The 21,761-nt window shown below is 42.8% G+C and overlaps 1 protein-coding gene across 6 annotated transcripts in view; it reads right to left on the minus strand.

Moving 5' to 3' along the window:
* The window catches only part of LOC115153310 (echinoderm microtubule-associated protein-like 6), a 90,825-nt gene that overhangs the window by 12,998 nt on the left and 56,066 nt on the right, over positions 1-21,761 (minus strand). The window contains exons 16-36 of one of the 6 annotated variants that reach the window (XM_029698620.1): positions 21,520-21,613; positions 20,994-21,094; positions 20,373-20,575; positions 15,363-15,474; positions 14,904-15,031; positions 11,649-11,790; positions 11,311-11,463; positions 10,975-11,106; positions 10,780-10,868; positions 10,339-10,515; positions 9,988-10,192; positions 9,703-9,829; positions 7,496-7,510; positions 6,308-6,316; positions 3,679-3,757; positions 3,384-3,513; positions 3,163-3,261; positions 2,798-2,818; positions 2,342-2,515; positions 1,949-2,157; positions 1,638-1,795 (exon numbers count right to left, since the gene is read on the minus strand). In XM_029698620.1, coding sequence (XP_029554480.1) covers positions 1,638-1,795; positions 1,949-2,157; positions 2,342-2,515; positions 2,798-2,818; positions 3,163-3,261; positions 3,384-3,513; positions 3,679-3,757; positions 6,308-6,316; positions 7,496-7,510; positions 9,703-9,829; positions 9,988-10,192; positions 10,339-10,515; positions 10,780-10,868; positions 10,975-11,106; positions 11,311-11,463; positions 11,649-11,790; positions 14,904-15,031; positions 15,363-15,474; positions 20,373-20,575; positions 20,994-21,094; positions 21,520-21,613 — 2,557 coding nt within the window. Of the gene's footprint in view, positions 1-1,637; positions 1,796-1,948; positions 2,158-2,341; positions 2,516-2,797; positions 2,819-3,162; positions 3,262-3,383; positions 3,514-3,678; positions 3,758-6,307; positions 6,317-7,495; positions 7,511-9,702; positions 9,830-9,987; positions 10,193-10,338; positions 10,516-10,779; positions 10,869-10,974; positions 11,107-11,310; positions 11,464-11,648; positions 11,791-14,903; positions 15,032-15,362; positions 15,475-20,372; positions 20,576-20,993; positions 21,095-21,519; positions 21,614-21,761 lie in introns of those variants that run through there. The other 5 variants (XM_029698626.1, XM_029698621.1, XM_029698622.1 and 2 more) reach the window with 5 other exon arrangements.

Genomic DNA, 21,761 nt, shown 5'->3' on the forward strand with positions numbered 1-21,761 from the left:
TAGGACATCTACTTTGACACTAGTAATGTTTCCAACAATTGTTTACAGACAGATTATTTCACTTATAATTCACTGTATCACAATTCCAGTGGGTCAGAAGTTTACATACACTAAGTTGACTGTGCTTCTAAACAGCTTGGAAAATTCCAGAAAATGATGTCATGGCTTTAGAAGCTTCTGATAGGCTAATTTGCATCATTTGAGTCAATTGGAGGTGTACCTGTGGATGTATTTCAAGGCCTACCTACAAACTCAGTGCCTCTTTGCTTGACATCATGGGAAAATCAAAAGAAATCAGCCAAGACCTCAGAAAAAAATTGTAGACCTCCACAAGTCTGGTTCATCCTTGGGAGCAATTTCCAAATGCCTGAAGGTACCACGTTTATCTGTACAAACAATAGTACACAAGTATAAACACCATGGGACCACGCAGCCGTCACACCGCTCAGGAAGGAGATGCGTTCTGTCTCCTAGAGATGAACGTACTTTGGTGTGAAAAGTGCAAATCGTTCCCAGAACAACAGCAAAGGACCTTGTGAAGATGCTGGAGGAAACAGTAAAACGAGTCCTATATCGACATAACCTGAAAGGCCGCTCAGCAACGAAGAAGCCACTGCTCCAAAACCACCATAAAAAAGCCAAACTATGGTTTGCAACTGCACATGGGGACAAAGATTGTACTTTTTGGAGAAATGTCCTCTGGTCTGATGAAACAAAAATAGAACTGTTTGGCCATAATGACCATTGTTATGTTTGGAGGAAAAAGGGGGAGGCTTGCAAGCCGAAGAACACCATCCCAACCATGAAGCACGGGGGTGGCAGCATCATGTTGTGGGGGTGCTTTGCTGCAGGAGGGACTGGTGCACTTCTCAAAATAGATGGCATCATGAGGAAAGAAAATGATGTAGATATATTGAAGCAACATCTCAAGACATCGGTCAAGAAGTTAAAGCTTGGTCGCAAATGGGTCTTCCAAATGGACAATGACCCCAAGCATACTTCCAAAGTTGTGGCAAAATGACTTAAGGACAACAAAGTAATGGTATTGGAGTGGCCATCACAAAGCCCTGACCTCAATCCTATAGAACATTTGTGGGCAGAACTGAAAAAGCGTGTACGAGCAAGGAGGCCTACAAACCTGACTCAGTTACACCAGCTCTGTCAGGAGGAATGGGCCAAAATTCACCCAACTTATTGTGGGAAGCTTGTGGAATGCTACCCGAAACGTTTGACACAAGTTAAACAATTTAAAGGCAATGCTACCAAACACTAATTGAGTGTATGTAAACTTCTGTCCCACTGGGAATGTGATGAAATGTGATGAAATAAAAGCTCACATTCTTAAAATAAAGTGGTGATCCTAACTGACCTAAGACAGGGAATTTCTACTAGGATTAAATGTCAAGAATTGTGATAAACTGAGTTTAAATGTATTTGGCTAAGGTGTATGTAAACTTCCAACTTCAACTGTATCATCATCATCATCATCATGGACACAAGAGGAGAGTGTTAGCCAGTGGAATTCCAGATGTGGTTTTGGTGCTATTGTGTGTTGTTGTTTTGGTTTGATAAGGAATGGTGTTATAAGAGGATCATTGAGTGGATCCTCAGTGGTCGTGCAGCAGTGCGGTACTCACGGCCTCTCCTTGCCCCCTGTGACGATGAGGCCGTCTCTCAGTGTGGTGTACATGGTGAACACTGGCCCGGTGTGGGCTTTAGCCACGACACGAAGCAGGAAGTGATCTCTCCACACGTACACATCCCCGTTTATGGCACCTGTGAATGTTAGGTTATTCTGGAGGAAGAGAAACCACACAGGTATGATCACAAAACTTCAAATGTATCTCAAATGAATCACAGAAAACATGGTAGATTATATTAGTCTAGGGTTAATCAAATCCAATAAGGCAGATTAAAGAGTTTAGTAAAAAATTCTGTCAATACTCACAGCACCGAAGGCCACAGATAGCATGGTCTGCATCCTGCCGTCCTCCACTGAGCCCACCACTCCCTTTTTATACATGAGAGAGCCTCCAGCCAGTGTCCAGAACTTGATGTGTTTGATGCCAACAGACACAAACTGAGAATCAGAGTCTGGCCGGAACTCCACTACGAAGATCCTGTCTGGATGGCCTCCTTTACTGGTCACTTTAGCACCTGGACAGGGGAACACACACACAAGCAAAAACACACTTCTAAGACCTGCTATTTACAGTTTACTGAATGATATCTAACAACATTGTTACGATTAATTATCACAAAAATCCACTTATCACAGATCAAATCTAAGCTGTAGCCTACCACCATCTCAGTGTATATTACCAGGGTCAGAATGGCTCACCTTCCTGCCAGCGCCACACAGTGATGGTGTGTTCAGGCTCCACCCCCACAGAGAGCAGCAGCTTGCCTGTGGCGCTGAAGTTGACGTAGCCCACCCCCTTAGTGTGAGAGCAGCGCAGGATGGACAGTGTCTGTTTACTCATTGCGTCCCACACGTGGATGGAGGGGGTGGTGCCTGCAGTACAGAGAAAAAGATCATACTCTGATCAAGTATATAGGAATGCAGCATGGAGCAATAAAGGCCAAATAATTGTCTGTAGTAGATAGAATGTCTCGGCAGAGTCTAGGTTGAAGCAATATGGAACAATACAGAGGGATAATTACTGGACAAACTAAGGATAGAAAACAGAGGACAGCCCACTGGGAAAACTGTAGGAGAACAGCAAGGAAAGGGTAAACCTATAGGGTAAAACTGTAGAACACATCAGTACAAGGGGCAATCTGGAAGGTGTTTTACCTGGTAGGTCTGTCACTTCACCTGTGGTGTGTGAGCGATGGGAAATTAGGCAGCAAAATAACAATTGAAATCTAAAGTGAGTGCTTTTTCAGATGCTGCTGAGGACATTATGATATAAAGCACCGATACAACTAATTCTAGCACCAAACAAAATGAAAATGTGCCAATGCAGACTGAACCGTTCCCCAAAAATGGCCCAGAAAAATTAAAAGATGATAAGGCATTCAATATTAAGCTCTTTCTCTCATGTGCACACATTCAGCCCATGCACGAATTCTACGAATAACTACATGCAAAGTACATATAAACACAACCACAATCAAAATTAAATTAAACACGTTCATTCACGGCAGTACAGGACATACCAATCTGTCCTGTAGCGATTACATTTTTGTATTTTGGATGTTGATTGACGGTCAAACAGAGGATATCATCTGTATGTTCCAAGTAGAAACTCTGAGTCCCTGAGGAGAAATAGCATTAAACACAGAGTTCATCTTCATCTTATCATGTACATCCCTATATATCACAAGCCCTGAAGTTAATGTTGAGTAGGGTATCCAAAAGTGTGGCCATGTAGCTCTACCGGTGGTGAGGCTGTGCACCATAGCCGTGGCTGCTGTGTGGAAGACAATGTCGGCGCCGTCGTTGAGGTAGTGAAGGTTGTTGCGACAATCAAAGCCCCTGAACCCAAACACGTGGTCCAGCACCAGGTCCTGAAAGTACACACATCACCAACCAATCACATCCCGCTGTGCACCAAAACTGGCCCAACACTGGTTCATAACAAACAGTGAAAATGTAACATGAACATGCAAAATAGGGTTGAGTACGACGTCAGAGTTATTCAGAGTTCACTTTAACACCACTGTGAGACAAACCTCAACAAGCTTCTTCTTTTTGGTGATATTGTTCTTCTGTAGCTTCTCTGGTTGGGGAGCAGCTCGGCTAACAGGAGGCCTGCAGAGAGTAAACAGGTAGAACTGCCTCACACAGCTGATATATTGGACAAATATATTAACATGTTTACCACAGAACTTAAAAAAAAACCCAAGTCATGTTTTCTCAGAACAATTTCATTACAGGACACAGCAATGGCACATAAAGGATAGAGTAGGCCAAGTTCTAAAGAGGCTGTCTGGTCTGACATGAGGTAGATAGAAACAAAGAGAGGAAGAAATATAAAAGAGGGCACGTGAGAAAGAATAGACCTATGGAGTAAACTGCAGCTTGAGCAACTCAGAGAGAACAAAACAGCTGCAATCAGTCATATCACTCTGAATAGAAACATTGTTAAGCATTGCTACAGTATATCATTGCTTGTTCATCACTCATAATAGGCCTTACTGTTTATAAATACACAAACATTCAGTGTGCCCCATGACACTATAGATACTACACAATGTCTATAGACAGATTCAGTGCTACATAATGGAATAAATTGCATACATCAAATGAAATTGTCCCATTACATTTTCCACATTTATGAACTTTGGCCAGCCGCTGCACACACACACACATATCACCAAGGTGACACATCACATTCACAACATCAACAAGCGTCAACTTTCACATAAGGATCACACCAATAATGACACATCACACCAGTTGGCTGAGGTTACACTTAACATGTATGGCAATGAGCCACAGAATGAAATTCCACTCAGTCAGTCTAGGAGCTCTGCACTGCCGCCTGCAGCACATGTACATCTGCCTCTCGGTGAGGCTTCCCTGTATTTCCCTCTCTCTGTCTCCCCCTTACTGTGATTGAAAACTGAAAACTAGCTGTTACTGGCAGAGAGGTTTGGAACACTTTCTTATTGGTCTATTAACTGATTTACCAACTGGTGATGTCACCTGGCAGGCCAAAACTCCATCCCAACACAACAGGCTTAAACATTCAGGTGGTTTTTCAAACACTGAAAGGGCATTAACATCATTTTCACAATATTATTCCAGTCTCATAGTGTGGAAATACAGTATATAGAAAACAGGAAAATCACTTGGTTGACTGCACTGGGCCTTTAAGGTGAGTGGAATTCCACCCTCCTTAAAAATTAAGTTATGGGATGTGTTGTAAAATTAGATTTCCTAGATAGTGTTGGTTACCACAGTGATGTGGCCTTGCTGAGACCTGAGGTCCATGGTCACACTTAGGGTTTAACAGTCTGATCTTGTTAAACATCTGACTTATATTGGGGCGGCAGGTAGCCTAGTGGTTAGAGCGTTGGACTAATAACCAAAAGGTTGCAAGATTGAATCCCTGAGCTGATAAGGTAAAAATCTGTCATTCTGCTCCTGAGCAAGGTAGTTCACCCACTGTTCCTAGGCGGTCATTGAAAATAAGAATTTGTTCTTAAAACTGACTTGCCTAGTTAAATAAAGGTAAAATAAAAACTAGCAATACTATTGATATCTGACACAAAAACACAGGGCCATTAGAGGAAGAATAGAAGTTATTGCTCCTAAACATAGGTTCACGGAAATCTGAACATGCTTCCGTGCGCACAGACAGAGAGTCTACAAATGAACAGAGAAACACATATGAAAGTAGACCTTGAGGTTAAAATCCCACAGGAGGTTGAACAGTGCAATGATGATGCAGCAGGATTAGTAATACAGCACCCCCACTGTGAGCATTTTTTATTTGATTTATTTATTAAGGGTCCACATTAGCTGCTGCCAAGAGGTATTGATATGTTTAAACCACGAGCTGTCTATTTAAATGACTAGCACACAGCTCAGACACCCATGCGTACCCCACAAGACATGCCACCAGGGGTCTCTTCACACAGTTGCCTTGTATAACTACAACCGTGTCAAACGGTTGCACAAGACAAGGTTCCAGGTCACTGGTAAAGCACTATAGCCTAAAGGTGATAGCTGTGATCACATACATAGTTTACACAGCTAACAGACACTACCGTTCTTCTTTGTTGGTCTGAACAGCACTTTATAAGCATTGTCTGGATGACCTTGCATGACAGGGAGTTAATATTTCCATCATTTACTTTCTCCTGTTTCATTCTGAAATCAGACTCCCTCTTCCACATATGTTTTAACAGTATTTTTGGTGACGGTGTCTACGTGCTCTGAAATAAGTTCAATCAGCATATCAGAGTGTAGCGTTGCTACACATTACACCACAGATTGAATATCTGTACAAGTGTAATAACTAACTCCTGCAGACTGACTGCAACATTTTTCATGCTGAGCCAGGATTGTATGATCATACAGTGACATGGACTGGGAGTCTGGGACGTTGTCTAATTCCATGTCTCTATCTGAACAGAAAAAAGAAGATGAAAAGAAGGATCCGCCCCCTGGGTGTGAAACTCTGCAGTCTGGATGCAAAGATGCAGTTGTGATCAGATGGGAACGAGATGAGCCGACTGTCACCATGCAGGACAAACATACAGAACAACAGAACATCACAGAGAAACAGAGACACACTTGGACCTGGAGCCACAGTTTACACACAGTGTGATAGACACAAGTAGCTCACTTTACCTGGATCCCCTTGAGAGCAGTGGACAGAACCAAGTGAGAGGTTTAGAGGACACAGGTCGGAGCCCGAGGGGACTCACTATACTACAGTATAGCTATAAGGCTCATGCAACAAGCAACCTGGAGAGCTATTAGCCTGTCATTTTTGCCTGCTGCAAACCATGCTCTGACTGTTAGCATACTGTCAGCATGCCAGAAAGAGAGACTGCTCAGAGGAGAGGTGTGGAATGAGAGAGTGTCCCAGTCTAAAGAGCAATAAGGGGAGGGGGTCATACCCTGGGGTCCCTGTGCAAACTGTGCAATAGCACTCCTATGAGAGGAGGGAGGAGGAGGGGCGCAGGGAGAGAGAAATGCGTCAGTGCCTCTATCTCATCACCCAAGGGGTTATGGGAAAACAAGGTCCAGAATGTCTGGGGCCCCACAAGAGGGAGTGAGGAAGAGAGAGGGGGAGAGACAGAAACAGATGGAAAGGTCTCCTCCAGCACCACTTGGTAGATCATTACTGTACTCTTAGTGCTCTCTACACCCAAAAGCAAAATATATTATTATGATACATATTACACAAAAATGAGAATCTGAAATAAAATGTGTTACTCATGCAATTCCCATGACTTCATGTTACTCAGAATTTGAGGAGTTTAAGCAAGCTGAGTGATATTAGGACCCATAGGCTATGGGAGGTTATGCCCATAGTTCAAATAAATAGATGACTAGAAAATGTTTCAGACCTGCCTCCTGTAGTACCATTATAGGACATGAATGAATAAACAAACACTTTTAAAATTACAGGTACATAGGTTAAAAAGGAATAATAAACACAGATTTTGTCCTTCCATTCTGTTGAAATAACAACACCATACTCTATTGAATGCTAGATATTCTAGCTTCTGCCCACTCTACTACTATCCTTGTCCTGCACATCTAAAGCCCTGTTTATAAACCTGGTTCTAATATGCTTCCTTCGTCCTGCTCTTGTCCTGATCTTGTCCGTTTACACTTTACAATCAGATCACAATGTATCTTGTAATCATCTACACCAGTCTAACAATGTGGGCACAATCAGAATGTGGACAAGATCAGGACAAAGGACGCGTGTTAGCACCAGGTATAAATGGGACTTAATGTATGGGAATACCACCCACATCCACATCCCATAGTTAGCACAGAATGTATGCATTAGATCATACTTACTTGACAATGCCCTGCCTCCAAAGGAATGCAAGTTAAAACACAATAGAGATATTAGGTGTTTCTGCAGACAGAAGTGTGCCCCAGAGTCGTGGGGATCACAGATAGTAAGGTTGGGGGGACAAATCAGCATGTTACCATGGAGCTGACTAACCCCAGAGAATACAGTCTGTTATACATTCATCAAGGACTAGGAGCGCAATACTGAACACTCAACTCTAATGGTGTAGTAGACAATGGAGGCCATAGGGCAACAATTGACCCTATTAGCTATAATATCAGGGTTTGTAGTAACTGCAATCACTGTTTATTGGTGGCTATAGAGAGAATATCTAGCTACAGTACTGCTTAATGGGGTTAGTACTGTGCAAACATGCAAATTGCTGAATTAAGTGTACACAAATCATAAAGGGATTGATAAAATAATCATAACATTTTATTGTAAATCACGCACGGTGTATACTGCATTGGATTTTTCACAACAATACTTCTACTTATTGTACATACCACACACACACACACACACACACACACACACACACACACACACACACACACACACACACACACACACACACACACACACACACACACACGCACACAGTAGGGTATATACTCTATACAGTCTCAAAGCAACTGAGATCATACCAATGATACTGTTATGTATAGACCACATATCGGTAGCATAGCAACATATATCACACAGAAGCGCCAGAGAGCACACATGCACATAACATTATGCAATACATTGACTAGATTCCTACACAAGCCACAAATACATGCAATCTCATACTGTAAAACCACACAGATTATGACCCAAACACGTACATCCAACAATCCACAAATAGATGGACAACATATAAAACATGCACACAGCATACAATATCAACGGGTTACACCCACAATACATGCCCAGGACAATCCATCGTATCATAGCAACAGAGCTGACTAATATAGAGAGGGTATTGGAGAGAGAGGACACCCATACACTCATACAGTGCAGAAAGACACTACATGGAAATGGTGATAAAGATCTTTATATGAGCATAGAATTATGTCTCTTTTTGTAAATACTTTTTTGGGGTTAAGTTGTACAGATAGGTAAAGAGTAGCCTATAATGTCTATCAAATGATTAAATCAGGCCTCATACTCCATTTGAAATAGCCTAACATGAAAAAACACCCCAAGCAGCCTTCCCTTACTCTGCAAATGATGTCAGCTAAGCACTAAAAAGTCACTCTGTATCATAAAATGCAAGACCAAATTCTATATCCATGTCATTCCTACAATGACCACCTCTGAGGCTTTACAAAAGGATAAATACAGTAGATGTCAGTTATACTCAAACAACACCAAGATGTTTATTGATAGGTTGGAGGTAACTAAAGTTGTATCAAATGACAAAAAAGACAGGTGCAGTTTCCGTTTCTGACACCAGAGGGCTCTATAAGCATTCCTTTAAGCAATAAGGCCTGAGGAGGTGTGGTATGTGGCCAATATACCACGGCTAAGGGCTGTTCTTTATGCACGACACAACGAGGAATGCCTGGACACAGCCCTTAGCCGTGGTATATTGGCTATATACAACAAACCCCCGATGTGCCTTATTGTTATTGTATTATTTTAGGGCTTCCGAGTGGCGCAGTGGTCTAAGGCATTGCATCTCAGACCCTGGTTTGATTCCAGGCTGTATCACAACCGGCCGTGATTTGGAGTCCCATAGGTCGGCACACAATTGGCCCAGCATCGTTAGGGTTTGGCCGGGGTAGGCCGTCATTGTAAATAAGAATTTGTTCTTAACTGACTTGCCTAGTTAAATAATGGTGAAATAAATAAAAATATATAAACTGGTCACCAACGCAATTAGAGCAGTAAAAATACCCATGGTATATGGTCTGATATATCACAGCTATCAGCCAATCAGCATTCAGGGCTTGAACCACCCAGTTTCTAATTTGAGATAATCATAGTGTTGGCTGCTGATGGCAGCCTGATTAGGATCAAGACGTTAATACGGTCTTTTAAGGCCTAAAACAACAGCTAAAACTTGACCGTTTTTTAAATTGTCACTGCTTCAGACTTTTTCAATTGTTTTAAATCTACACACTCAACACAACAGTCAGGAGCCAAGACACTCTCTAATGTTTAAGCTCTATCACTTTGAGTGAGAACAACCAGTCCAAACACAGAAACTGGCATGGGGGTGTACCTTTCCTCTGCCGACACCTCCTTCAGTTGCTGGTGGGGTTTGATGCCACACATGTCCCGGATGCTGACAGCATAGATCTTAGTGGTGTAGTCAATGCTCTTCTCCCTCGCCACATCACTGTCATACCCTACAGACACGCCCACAGGGATAGACTTTACCAATTAGAGCAGTTTGTGAAAAGTAGGATTTGATCAAGATAGCTTTGTATGTGTTTGTTGAGAATGTATTCGAGTTTTGAGAGAAGATTGTACTGTATGGATCAGTAGTCTAAAGGCCGGCGTTTACCTCCGTCCTCCTCAATGTCATCGTCTGACTCCTCACTGTCCACAGGGTTCTCCCTGTGACCCTCACCGGTTCTCTCCAGGGCCCAGATCATCAGCGCTGTGTCAGCTCCGCCGAGCGTCAGTAGCATGGCATCATCTTGTCCCCATCGAACATTGGTTACATGGGCACTGTGACCCATGTACTTCTTGAAGCGTGCATACTGACCCTGAGGAGGGAGCAGACAGAGCCCACGAAAAAACAAGAGACAACATTTGACTTGAATCAACAACAGAGTCATGTACCAGCGTTGGGGTCAATTCCATTTCAGTTCAAGAGAGTCAAATTGAATTGAACAACTAGTGCCTGTCTCACCCTGGCTGGATAGCTGAAGAGCTTGAGGAAGCCAAAGTCATCTCCGGTAGCAAGCAGCTTCTTGTCTTTGGTGAGTGAGGCGGCGTTGACGTCTGTGATGTCACTGTGGGTGGGCCAGATCCCCTCACAAGTGGGGCCCAGGACACACGTCCAGGTAGCCCACTCCATCTTCTCTATCTGACAGGCGGAAACATGAATGCACACACACACAAGCATACGCACGCACACACACACACAACACACACACACACACACACACACACACACACACACACACACACACACACACACACACACACACACACACACACACACACACACACACACACACACACACACACAGTTAAACACTGCCTCATGCTTTTATGGGGTGTCCATTAATATTTGTGGTCAAGCTGGGAAAAATTACAAGAAAATTGCATTCTCAGTTGGGTCTCTTACCTCAGCATTTCGTATGGTTTGTCTCTTGCCTCTTGGGGCTTCAAAGAATAATTGCTCTTTGGCACCTGAATTTACTTGCAGCAATTTACCTATAGAAAAAATAACAATCTCAGAATCAAAAGACAAAATAGAACTTGTATCTACAGAGTACTAATGGGAATCCATGCTCTGCTTCCAATTACACCATAAACTCACCACGAGAGTCCCAGTCTATATGAGTGATATAGCTGGAAGCTCCTTTACAGATTCCCACCCTCTTGCTGGACAGCACATTGTAGATATCCACAAAGTTATCATGAGAGGCCACTGCGAGGTATTTACCAGCATCTGAGGAGGAAGCCATAGAACAAATAATTAATACCTCAGCCAGGTGGGCGAAAATGCTATTCTGTGAAACCTCACTTCATATTTTAGGAAAAGTTTAACTCAAATGAACCTTACTAATAAAATTCCTATGCATATTAGCAGTGTTATGAAATACAGACAACAATGAATGTACATTTCAATGATAAGTCAGTTGTCAAAGGTTACCTTGTGAAAACCTGACGTCAGAGATGGACTCCTTCCTGTGATGGAAGGACACCAGGTCCTCCAGGGTGTCAGAGTTCACCACCAGGAAACTACCATCGTTGAGGCCCACCGCTAAGGCTTTCCCATCAGGGGAGAAGGCACAGCATCTTCCACCTGATACACACACACACACAACACACACACACTTATACACTTCCAAAATGGAGATACAGACATAGACTGACAGACACAGAAACAGAAGGTGACACTGGAGTGCCTTATGTCTGTTGATGATCATGGGAATTAATGACTCGCTTAATGACTCATTAGTTGATGAAGATATCAACATTCAGCAGTACCTTTTTTAAGTTTGCGAACGGCCACCATGCGGTGGTTGGTGGAGAGCTCCCATATCCGCAGGGTTTTATCGTCACTCACTGTGGCACATATGGGGAGCAGGGGGTGAGCAGCGAGACCCCACACCTCGCCTTCCATGTGACCCTGTAACCATAGCAACAGACGGACACACACAGCTGTCAGTCACGCAGTTGACATGCCCTGACCTACACCTAATCCATTTGACACACCTGTCACCCACAAAATCACTCGCCATTTTTCTCAGAACAATACATCGTGCTCATATTGAAGTGGGGTTTGAGCGAGAGACGGTACTTTTGAGACAAAACAAAAGCCCAATCGATCACATCTCAGATAGCTGCAGTCATTTTACCCAACAACACATCCATACTGATCCTTCATAACCCATCCCTATCAGCTCTGTTCACCATGGCAACAGAGCACAGGTACCTGACCGCTAGGGAGTCTGGAAGGTTCTGACTCTGAGCTTTAAGAGTTGGGCTGCACCCATAGGAGGGAACTACCACAGAGAAAGCAAGCAAGCACACGCACGCACGCACGCACGCACGCACGCACGCACGCACGCACGCACGCACGCACGCACGCACGCACGCACGCACACACACACACACACACACACACACACACACACACACACACACACACACACACACACACACACACACACACACACACACACACACACACACACACACACACACAGTCATTATACAAACTACAGTAACTGTCATCTACAATGCAGGGATGGGAAGTTCGCCTCTTTTTACTGAATCAGATGTTTTCGTCTTGTTCAGTCAAAATAACAAATCTTTCGACTCATTTTGTTCATTTGAGTCTGTAATGCCCAGAGCACGCAGGACCCCCTACCTGCGAACGATGAACTGAAAACTCGAAAGAGTCATGATTCTACAAGCTGTCATTTGTGACTGAGACTTGTAAAAGTGTGCTTTAAACAATGTACATTTGTTGATTGCAAGGCATACAAACAAGATCATTTCTTGATACATTTGAAACGAGGTCTAGTTGTGGACTAGATTGTGAACGACTCTTGGTGGAATGCATTGCTTGACTGCCGTGAGGGTGTTAAGCAGAATATCGTTCGAACTGCAGCACCCAAACAGCCCCCAGGGAGCACCCCAAATTATTTGTTCTTGAGTTGGAGTTTGTTGAGCAGAGGCTGTGTGTATGTTTTGGATCTACGAAGCTGTGTCCATCATAACATTTAATAATCAATTGATTGCATTCATTATTGGACCATGTGATCAATTAACAGTTCTAAACTTGTCTTTTTCTCCTCTAGGCTGCCTGCAGCAATCTATTTTCCTGCGCGCATATGACAGACAGTTCAAATAAAATAAAATCTTATTGGTCACATGCTTCGTAAACAACAGGTGTAGACTAACAGTGAAATGCTTACTTACAGGCCCTTCACAACAATGCAGAGAGACAGAAAATAGAGAAAAAATTGAAAAGTAAAACACGTAATAATAAAAGTGCCAGCATTGGTTTGTGGTGGTAAATAGACAGCTACAAAAAATAGAGATGAAAACTCTCTTGGTAAATAGTATAGTCTACAACTTACCATGAGGTATTCTAACTCAGGCGAGCAGAACCTCGAGACGTCCTTAATATTAGAGATTGTGCAACAGCTGTCGTAAACAGACAGACCCCTCCCCCCTAACCTTACCCAATGCTGCCATAAAGTCTTGACGATGCATAGAAAAACCAGCTAGATGTATGTTATCCATGTTCTTGTTCAGCCACAAAACATAGGATATTACTTTTCTTCTGGTCCCGTTGATAGGATAGTCTTGAACGGAGCTCGTCCAGTTTGTTCTCTAGTGATTGTACGTTCGCCAATAGAACGGAGGTGTCACGCCCTGATCTGTTTCATCTTTTCTTGTGATTGTCTCTCCACCCCCTCCAGGTGTCGCTTACTTTCCCCAGTGTATTTATCCCTGTGTTTCCTGTCTCTCTCTGCCAGTTCGTCTTGTATGTTTTCAAGTCAACCAGCGTGTTTTTCCAGTGCTCGTGTTTTCTATTCTCTTTTTCTAGTCTTCCCGGTTTTGACTCTTGCCTGTTTTTTTGGACTCCGTACCCGCCTGCCTGACCCTTCTGCCTGCCCTGACATCGAGCCTGTCTGCCACTCTTTACCTCTTGTGGACTCAGAATCTGGTTTTGACCTTTTGCCTGTCCACGACCATTGTCTTGCGTACTCCTTTTGGATATTAATAAACAAAGACTCTAACCATCTGTCTCCTGTGTCTGCACCTGGGTCTCGCCTTGTGCCCTTATAGGAGGGTAGAGGCAGATTATTTATTTGCCTCTCTTACGCCGTCTTTTCCTTTTCCGAGTCTCTGGGATTAGGGCCTGGTCCAGGGTGAGCAGTATGTCCTGCGCCGCCAACTCGTTGAAGTAGAAATACTAATCCAAATCGAAGTTAGTGATCACTGCTCTGATGTCCAGAAGTGTTTTTCGGTCATAGGAAACAATAGTGGAAACATTATGCACAAAAAAAGTTAAGATCAGTGCAAAAAACACACAAAATGGTCAGGAGCCAGTGAAACAGCAGGTATCCATTGCAGCACCATTCTTGGGTTGTTGGTTGGAGCAGGTCTCCTGAGCCGCTGAGCCGGAGGACTGTGTATTAACCCTGCTGTAGAATTAATTGCGGCAAGCAAGTCAAACGAACGACTAAAACGAATGAGTCGCTCAGAAAAACGAATCATGACTCTCTAGTCAGTAAAACTAATTGTTCGCAAACTGCACATTACTACTACAGAGGCCATACGCAAGCCTTGTGCACACAGGAGAGGAAAAACCGTGACAGGTTTGACAATAATAAGGAAGAAGGTATTGAGATATTAAGCTATGAACTATTCCTCAACTGGGCTGGATAATCCAGAGGGGGAACACAGAGCTTTTCGGAGCCAGCCAAGCGGCAAACTGTTAAAGCCTGCCTCAGATATGCAAAGATGTATTTCTGACTGCAGTCCCTGAGTGGAGAACACAGGAAATAGGGAAGAAGCCAACAAATCCAGAAGCCTGAGTAGGTGGAGAACAGACAACACTTGAGGGCTGCTGTTTTACTGCAGGATGCTGCTGTAAAAATGTCTCTAACCCAAATTGGGAAAACCAAGTAGAATAAGTAAAACACACCACCCTAGTTGTTTCAGCTGTATGCACACACACAGGCACAGGCCCACAGATACACACACAAACAAACACACACACACCTGGACCAGCAAGGTCATGGGTCCACTCTTGTCGATTTCAAGTATTTCTCCATTCTTGGTTCCCACCAAGATGTGTCCATGTCCCAGAGTTATGGCACGGATGGAGGGGTTGTCCTCCAGGAGTAGCCCTGGGAGACGCACACAAATAGCACTGTAAAGACTTACAGTGCTAAATCCTCTCAGATCGATAGCAGCAGATCCATGTGAAATATAACTGCAATTCCACATGAGGCCAAGAGATAGCAACACTAAATGTAGGAGGCAAAAGTGGTCAATGATGGTTACAGTATCTATTGAATGTTTATGGTCAAATTTCAAAACATTATGCTTCCTGATACAGGTATATGCTTTACATGGTCAGTGTGAGCTTCAAGAGAGAACTACAGCACTTCTCAGACAGTGTTTCTGTATCTGTCATAGACTCTTTCAGTTACTGTAGGGCAGAGAGTGTTATCCTACCTTTAGATCCCGGGGAGAGGGCTGCTCTCTTGATGGCGTAGGTCTTTAGGCACCTCTCAAACATGTCGTCCCACAACTCCACCACTCCGTCCTTCCCACCTGTCACAAAGCCCTGGAGGGAACAACAGCAGAGGGACGTCACCCAGTGTACTCCAACTCTGACAACCACACTGAGGAAAACTTTCAGTGATGAGGGCTGGATGAGACAGGGGCTCTGACCTACACTAATCTTCTGCCTGACATCTTCTCAAGAGGTCTGTCTGAACTGCTGCAGTATGCTAGGGGGTCAGTTTGTCTTGAAACTGAGAATGTAGTGTTGGGTGATGAAGTGCATGAGAAAAGTATGGATGGAGGGAAGACAAATGAAAAATACTGTCTTTCTCTGACATCTTTCCCAACACACAGAAGCAGCTGGGAATTACAATTACTATTCTATTAGCAGGCAGGGCCTGCCAAGGATTTGAAGCAGCAGCAACAACAACAACACATCAGGAATTCAGCGGAGGTCTCTACCAGGAATGGCCTCCCACATCCTCCTTAAGGCTACTTCTCTGATGAAAGGTTTCAGGAAAAGCATCACATATACAGTACCAGTCAAAGGTTTGGACACACCTACTCATTTAAGGGCTTTTCTTTATTATTGTTTTTACAATTTTCTACATTGTAGAATAATAGTGAAGACATCAAAACTATGAAATAACACATATGGAATCAAGTAGTAACCAAAATAGTGTTTAACAAATCAAAATATATTTTATATTGTATATTCTTCAAATTAGCCACCCTTTGCCTTGATGACAGCTTTGCACACTCTTGGCATTCACTCAACCAGCTTCACAAGGAATGCTTTTCCAACAGTCTTGAAGAAGTTCCCACATATGCTGAGCACTTGTTGGCTGGAAAAGCAGCCAACAAAAAAAGTGCCAAGGGAACCAGTTTGGATTTTGGCGTCACTCCTATCAAATCCCATTGAGAGCATACATCATTGACAGAAAAACTTGAATTGTTGCATCTCTTTGTGTTGTTGTCCTCCGCTGCCTTGCTAGCTAAAATCGTCCCTTTCCTAAATTAGATGGAGATAGAGATTTGGACTAATGATTTTACTTAATTCTCCATACTGGCCAATGATTATAACAGCGATTCTGATCCAACCATGAATTCATACATTGTTGTGCCCCTGGCCTGAGAGGATGGAAGTTCAATATGTAGCTAGATGTAGAAAGCTAATGTTAACTAGCTAACGCTGCCCATGAATGGAAGTTAGGCTAGCGAGCAAGCATTTTAGCCAGGTAGCCTTGGACAACAAAAAATAAAAGCGTGTACTGTATGACAGAGTGATAGACTTTTTCGTCAACAAGAAAGAGAGGAGGATGGCTTTGGCGTTTCTCTACAAGTAGGGTGAGTCAACATGTTTTTCTACATGCACGAACGCGCACACACACACATACACACAGAAATCAGAACCATGGACAGCCACGTGATATTTAGCTTACGTTGGTTGGACTAAATTGTTTTTTGTATCTTTAAGTTGTCCCTGTATTAGACTAAGCAGAGGTGATTTGATGATGTTGAAATGTTGAAGTTGAAATGGTGCTGGCATAGTGAAGGCAGCTTCTGTTGTCTTTGTGATCAAACAGCCTTTGATATTATTGACCATTACCTGTTGTTGAAGAAATGCATGTGTTATGGCTTTTCAACCTCTGCCATATCGTGGATTCAGAGCTATCTATCTAATAGAACTCAAAGGGGTTTCATTAATGGAAGCTTCTCTAATGTCAAACATGTAAAGTGTGGTGTTCCGCAGGGCAGCTCTCTAGGCCTTCTACTCTTTTCTATTTTTACCAATGACCTGCCACTGGCAATAAACAAAGCATGTGTGTTCATGTATGCTGATGATTCAACCATATACGCATCAGCAACCACGATTAATGAAGTCACTGAAACCCTTAACAAAGAGTTGAGGTCTGTTTTGGAATGGGTGGCCAGTAATAAACTGGTCCTGAACATCTCTAAAACTAAGAGCATTGTATTTGGTACAAATAATTCCCTAAGTTCTAGAACTCAGCTGAATCTGGTAATGAATGGTGTGGCTGTTGAACAAGTTGAGGAGACTATATTACTTGGCGTTACCTTAGATGGTAAACTGTCATGGTCAAAACGTATAGATTCAATGGTTGTAAAGACAGGGAGAGGTCTGTACGTCATAAAGAGATGCTATGCTTTTTTGACACCACACTCCAAAGAAACGGGTTAAGCTGCAGCTGGCCCAAACAGAGCGGTACATCTTGCTCTTCATTGTAATCAGAGGGCTGAGGTAAATACTATGCATGCCAGTCTCTCTTGGTCAAACAGATGGTTTCCAGGTGTTTGATGCCATTGTAATTGTTTGTTAGATACATTTTAGACTACAAATGCTATGATCGTATGCTATCCATTTGTTTGTCTTTTTTTAAATATTTGAGTTAACCAATGATATTAGGCCACACTTGGCCATGATTACAAACACCTGTGTGTCTCTTGACACTATATAAATGACTCATCTCTCAGTGTTTGTGATGATACCCTGATGAAGACAGCTTCGCTGTCGAAACGTTGGTTATTCAATTTTTGCATCTGAGCTCTTAGAGTGTGCGGCTTTCCTTTATTTTCTAGTTAGAATATGTGGACAACTACAAATACCTAGGTGTCTGGTTAGACTGTAAACTCTCCTTCCAGACTCACATCAAACATCTCCAATCCAAAGTTAAATCTAGAATTGGCTTCCTATATCGCAACAAAGCATCCTTCACTCATGCTGCCAAACATACCCTCGTAAAACTGACCATCCTACCTAGCCTCGACTTCGGCGATTTCATTTACAAAATAGCCTCCAACACCCTACTCAACAAATTGAATGCAGTCTATCACAGTGCCATCCGTTTCGTCACCAAAGCCCCATATGCTACCCACCACTGCGACCTGTACGCTCTCATTGGCTGGCCCTCGCTTCATACTCGTCGCCAAACCACTGGTTCCAGGTCATCTACAAGACCCTGCTAGGTAAAGTCCCGCCTTATCTCAGCTCGCTGGTCACCATAGCAGCACCCACCCGTAGCACGCGCTCCAGCAGGTGTATTTCACTGGTCACCCCCAGGGCCAATTCCTTCTTTGGCCGCCTCTCCTTCAAGTTCTCTGCTGCCAATGACTGGAACGAACTACAAAAATCTCTGAAACTGGAAACACTTATCTCCCTCACCAGCTTTAAGCACCAGCTGTCAAAGCAGCTCACAGATCACTGCACCTGTACATAGCCCATCGATAAATAGCCCAAACAATTACCTCATCCTCTACTGTATTTATTTATTTTGCTCCCTTGCACCCCAGTATTTCTACTTTGCACATTCACCTACTGCAAATCTACAATTCCAGTGTTTTTAATTGCTATATTGTATTTACTTCGCCACCGTGGCCTTTTTATTGCCTTTACCTCCCTTATCTCACCTCATTTGCTCACATTGTATATAGACTTGTTTTTGAACTGTATTATTGACTGTATGTTTGTTTTACTCCATGTGTAACTCTGTGTTGTTGTATGTGTCAAACTGCTTTGCTTTATCTTGGCCAGGTCGCAGTTGTAAATGGGAACTTGTTCTCAACTTGCCTACCTGGTTAAACAATGGTCAAATATATATATATATATTTTTTAAATGATCACAAGTCAGTCATGCTCATAACATGGCTAATAGGTTAGTGCATCTATTTATGTAGCTATTTATTTAGCAAGCTAAAAACACAGAGCCTACCGTTAGCTAGCTAGCTGCTGGGAGGATGTCATGTCATTGGAGGAGTAGGTGAGTGATCAACTTTTTACCCTCATTGTTTTTCGGTGGCTACAGCTAGAGATGCAGGTGTCATTTGGTTAGCTAGCAAGAAATGAGAATCGTTTTGCTAGCTAGATAGCTATGCTGAACTGTCTGTCTCTATGACATTTACAATATTGTATCAATATTTTCTACACCAGGCAAAATCGCACATCATTAGCTCAATGTCATGGATGTATCCAAATAAATGCCACTAGAAAACAGCTTAAACAAACGCAAATGCTGACTTGACTGTAAGTTGGCCGTAGTTGGCTCGCTAGCAAGCAAGGGATAAGAACATTACCAGCCAGTATGGCTATGGAACATTTAGAACGAACGACTGGCTGGCGTCCATAGATATCGAACAAAAAGACTGAACGACTGGGTCACGTCTCTGTCAACCGAACCGATTGAACGAACGACCAGCCGGCTCTGCTAGCAACCCTAGATTTGTGTTGGGACTGTACCTTGTGGAAGGATGAAATAGTATATATAAATTCATCAAAATAATGTTTTTAATGAAAATATGTTAATCATTATTTGAATATGTTGGTAACCTGTTGTATTTAAGTGATAATGCCCTTGAAGCCGGTGTTTTGAGGATATATTGGCATGTTAGGCCAGAGACAAAGTCATGGGCCGGCAAACCGTGCCAATGTATCCTCAAAACACCGGCTTCGAGGGCATTATCACTATTATTGAAATGTGAGATAATGTCTAGATGCTTTTTATAGTGGAGATCAAGTTTATAAATTGCCTGGCTGGGCTGATGAGACAGTGGATTGCACCATCAGATGGAACAGTAAATAGGCATTACACCTGAAACCCCACCTCTTTAAGGAATACCTGGGATAGGATAAAGTAATCCTTCTAACCCCCCCCCCCCCCCTAAAAGATGTAGATGCACTATTGTAAAGTGGTTGTTCCACTGGATATCATAAGGTGAATGCACCAATTTGTAAGTCGCTCTGGATAAGAGCGTCTGCTAAATGACTTAAATGTAAATGTAAATGTAATTTTAACGTCATAGATTTAGCCGGTGGTAACTTGTGGAATAGACACTGGCTGAAATATTTACACTAAGTGGGTGTTGGGAAGCCACTGAGTACAAAATAGAGCCGTTCCCAATTGTCATTGGTCAAAATGACCATGCAATAAAGATGATGAGAACCTTGTCCAGGGAGTACATGGCGAACACAGGTCCGTCGTGGGCCTTGATGGTCTTCAGCAGCATGGGTTCCTTCCAGACATATATGTCCCCTGTGGCGGCTCCAGAGAACACCAGCTCGTCTGTCCGACCATAACACACGGACATCATCGTCTCCAGCTTCCCCAGGCTCCCAAAGATGCCTCGCTTGAACATAAGGCCCCCACCTTTAGAGACAGCACACCATTAGAAACTCAGGCATACATTAATTGATTTCAATAAACGTACAATGCCGGACAAGCTAAATAGTTGTTCATAAGAAGAATTACAGGGTGGAACACTTTCCTAAAGATAAAATAATTGTGTGAAAACACCCATAGAACTATATTTTTCTTAAGGTTAGCTTTAGTGCTTCTACACCTGCATTGCTTGCTGTTTGGGGTTTTAGGCTGGGTTTCTGTACAGCACTTTGAGATATCAGCTAATGTAAGAAGGGCTATATAAATAAATTTGATTTGATTTAGTGTAGCTGAATTTTTTCTAGTGTGAAGTAATTGGTAGCTTGGTAAACAGTATTTTCAGAGTAGCTTCCCCAACACTGCTGATGGTATAAGAGAGACAGTCAGGGAGAACAGGAGGGCACACCTGTATGCTGCCAGAACTTGATGTGTTTGATTCCCACTGTGACCAGCTTGTCCATGAGGATAGGATTACACTTCACCACAAACAGCTTGTCTTTGTGTCCCCTGGGAATAACAGAGACAGAATATCCACTTCACATTCTGTCAGCTCAAATACATAGAGCCCTAAGTTTTTCCTGGTCATGTAATGTGGTCAGGAAAAAACTCCTAACTGATTCTACAAATGTGTTATCATCAAGACAACAAACCTGAGTCAAAGTAGAATTTGATTTCTTTCAAATACTTTGAGCACTTGATTGAGCCTGCCTGGATTGTCAGACTTTTAGGACTATACCATAAGTTCCATTGTGCCAGGTAAGCTCAATCAAGCACAGCTAAAGTATTTGAAAGAAAAAATTACAATTTTAACCCAGCTTAGCTGAACTATTCTATAGAACCCTGTTATTGTAATAACTCGAAATGTCTAAATGCACACCCCCACTGATCACACAAATAGTAGCTATCAGCCGGTGTGAAAAAGCTTTTAGTACCTTGCCGTGGCCAGCTTCTCCCCCTTCCTCCAATCCCACACAATGATAGAGTGGTGTTCATCAATGCCCACTGAGACCAGGCTCTTCCCATCCGCTGCACAGAAACAACAAGCTACTCTTAGTTTGACATCTTAACAGACATAGGGACAGAACACCCATGGACAACACATATACAAAATATTAGGAAGCATTATGGGCTTTGATCATTCAATAGGCTGGTATTGATATTAAATTCTGATAAT

This window comes from Salmo trutta, chromosome 18 (genome assembly GCF_901001165.1).
Source record: "Salmo trutta chromosome 18, fSalTru1.1, whole genome shotgun sequence".
In the NCBI taxonomy this organism is placed as follows: Eukaryota; Metazoa; Chordata; class Actinopteri; order Salmoniformes; family Salmonidae; genus Salmo; species Salmo trutta.